The 2,703-nt window shown below is 63.0% G+C and overlaps 1 protein-coding gene across 1 annotated transcript; it reads left to right on the top strand.

The window, feature by feature from the left end:
• Positions 1–6: 6 nt before the first annotated feature.
• Pou3f1 (POU class 3 homeobox 1) lies at positions 7–1,403 on the top strand. The gene has a single exon (XM_004641049.2). It carries the CDS (start codon positions 28–30, stop codon positions 1,315–1,317), a length of 1,290 nt encoding a protein of 429 aa, XP_004641106.1. The 5' UTR covers positions 7–27; the 3' UTR covers positions 1,318–1,403.
• Positions 1,404–2,703: the final 1,300 nt, after the last annotated feature.

The following is a 2,703-nucleotide window of genomic DNA, read 5'->3' as shown; positions in this document are numbered from 1 at the left end:
GGCGGAGCCGGGGGCACGGGGCCGCTCATGCATCCTGACGCCGCGGCGGCTGCGGCAGCAGCAGCGGCTGCCGAGCGGCTGCACGCGGGGGCCGCGTACCGCGAAGTGCAGAAGCTGATGCACCACGAGTGGCTGGGCGCGGGCGCGGGCCACCCCGTGGGCCTAGCGCACCCCCAGTGGCTCCCCACGGGAGGCGGAGGCGGCGGCGACTGGGCAGGCGGCCCGCACCTGGAACACGGCAAGGCGGGCGGCGGCGGTACCGGCCGAGCCGACGACGGCGGCGGCGGCGGCGGTTTCCACGCGCGCCTGGTGCACCAGGGGGCGGCCCACGCGGGTGCGGCTTGGGCGCAGGGCGGCACGGCGCACCACTTGGGCCCGGCTATGTCACCGTCCCCCGGGGCCGGCGGGGGCCACCAGCCTCAGCCTCTCGGGCTGTACGCGCAGGCGGCCTACCCAGGGGGCGGCGGCGGAGGCCTGGCCGGGATGCTAGCGGCAGGCGGCGGCGGCGCAGGGCCGGGCCTGCACCACGCGCTGCATGAGGACGGCCACGAGGCACAGCTGGAGCCGTCGCCACCACCGCACCTGGGCGCCCACGGACACGCACACGGACATGCTCATGCGGGCGGCCTGCACGCGGCGGCGGCGCACCTGCATCCCGGCGCGGGCGGCGGCGGCTCGTCGGTGGGCGAGCACTCGGACGAGGATGCGCCCAGCTCGGACGACCTGGAGCAGTTCGCCAAGCAGTTCAAACAGCGGCGCATCAAGCTGGGCTTCACGCAAGCCGACGTGGGACTGGCGCTGGGCACGCTGTACGGTAACGTGTTCTCGCAGACCACCATCTGCCGCTTCGAGGCTCTGCAGCTGAGCTTCAAGAACATGTGCAAGCTCAAGCCGCTGCTCAACAAGTGGCTGGAGGAGACCGACTCGTCCAGCGGCAGCCCCACCAACCTGGACAAGATCGCGGCGCAGGGCCGCAAGCGCAAGAAGCGCACGTCCATCGAAGTGGGGGTCAAAGGCGCGCTCGAGAGCCACTTCCTCAAGTGCCCCAAGCCCTCGGCGCACGAGATCACGGGCCTGGCCGACAGCCTGCAACTGGAGAAGGAGGTGGTGCGCGTCTGGTTCTGCAACCGGCGGCAGAAGGAAAAGCGCATGACCCCGGCGGCCGGCGCGGGCCACCCACCCATGGACGACGTATACGCGCCGGGGGAGCTGGGGCCGGGCGGAGGCGGCGCGTCGCCGCCCTCTGCGCCCCCGCCACCCCCGCCGGCCGCGCTCCATCACCACCACCACCACACACTGCCCGGCTCGGTGCAGTGACCCTGCGGGCTGGGCCCCCGCCGCCGCACGGTCCGCCCGCGCGGCCTGGACTCTTTTTGTTCGGTTGCTTTGGATTTTACAAAAAGCCCAGAAACTTTCGAACAAAACCAAACACCCGGACGATCCACTCCGGCGAGCGGCAAATGCGCCAGATAAGCTGTGTTGCCCGAGGTCTCCGAGAGAGAAGCGAAGATCCGGAACGCGCCAACTCGCCCTGGGCGTCCTGCCCGCCGCCTGCTCCCTCCCCCTATCCCCACGACGACCCCCGCCCCTGCCCCCCGAGCTGTTCGGGGCCGGATCCCGGCAGCGATCTCCCCACAGCGACAGGTAACGCGGTGCGGGGTTAGGGATTCCCCGGGAGAGAGGACGAAGAGAGGAGAGTTCCCCATCCCGTCTTCCCCGAGCGTGGACTCCCGAGCCTGCAGGTCAAGGGTGGGGGCTGTCACTTTATTTGCTCCGCGCCTCTTCTTTCCCTTAAGGATGCGCCTCCTCCCCCTTCCCCTTTCTCCGGGCTTGGTTTTTTACAGTTTTTATTTATTCGTGGAGCCTCTCGGCTCCTGGGGTCCTTCTAACTCCGCCCGCGCCCTTAATTTAAATCGCTGTATACTGTATTTATCGGGGCCCCGGAGGGGAGGCCGCGAGAGCCGCGTCTGTGTATAAAAGCAGGAAATAGCCAAAGCTTTAATCTAGCCTAATTTATTTCCCCTTTACCCTCCCCTGCCCTCCCCCCCAACAAAAAAGCAAAACAAAAAAAAACAAAACAAAAAAAAACTGACAAAAAAATTCGAGTGTTCATTTTTCGTTTCGTTTTATCCGAGCCGGTTCCTGGCCTCGCAGGACGGGTCTGCGCTCCCACTCACACCCCATGCGAAGCGCTTCTGCCCAGCTGCAGGCTCACCCGCGTGCCAGGGGAGGCCCTGCCCTGATGGCCAGAACGAACGAAACTTGGAAAAGTTGGAGATATTTTTTAACCAGCTGTAGAAATAAGCCGTTCCCTGAGAACCTTCTGTCTAATTCCCTGCAGCTTTCCTCTGCTCCCTTTCTAGCCCCCCACCCACCTACTTCCCTGGGGATGTGGGAAGCTGAGGGAGGCCAGGAGAGAAATTCCCCAAGTTTGGGGTGAGGTGGGAACCAATGTAAATATGTGAGATATGTACACACTGGTGGGGAAAAGAAACATTTTGTGCTTGGTTTTTATTTTTGGTTTTCTGGGTTGTCCTCCCTCCCCATCCTAAAGGATTTTGTACTAATCCGAAAAAGATATTTTAATATGATTTCCTGATTTCTGACCCATCTCTATTTATTTTCCGGATGTGTTTGGAGCTTCCCCTTTCTCCATTTCTTTCTGTTATGGTTTGAATTTAAATTTTGTTATTTTTATTTTTA

This window comes from Octodon degus, unplaced genomic scaffold (assembly GCF_000260255.1).
Source record: "Octodon degus isolate 3935 unplaced genomic scaffold, OctDeg1.0 scaffold00130, whole genome shotgun sequence".
NCBI classification, from domain to species: domain Eukaryota; kingdom Metazoa; phylum Chordata; class Mammalia; order Rodentia; family Octodontidae; genus Octodon; species Octodon degus.
This window is presented reverse-complemented; position numbering and strand designations above follow the sequence as displayed.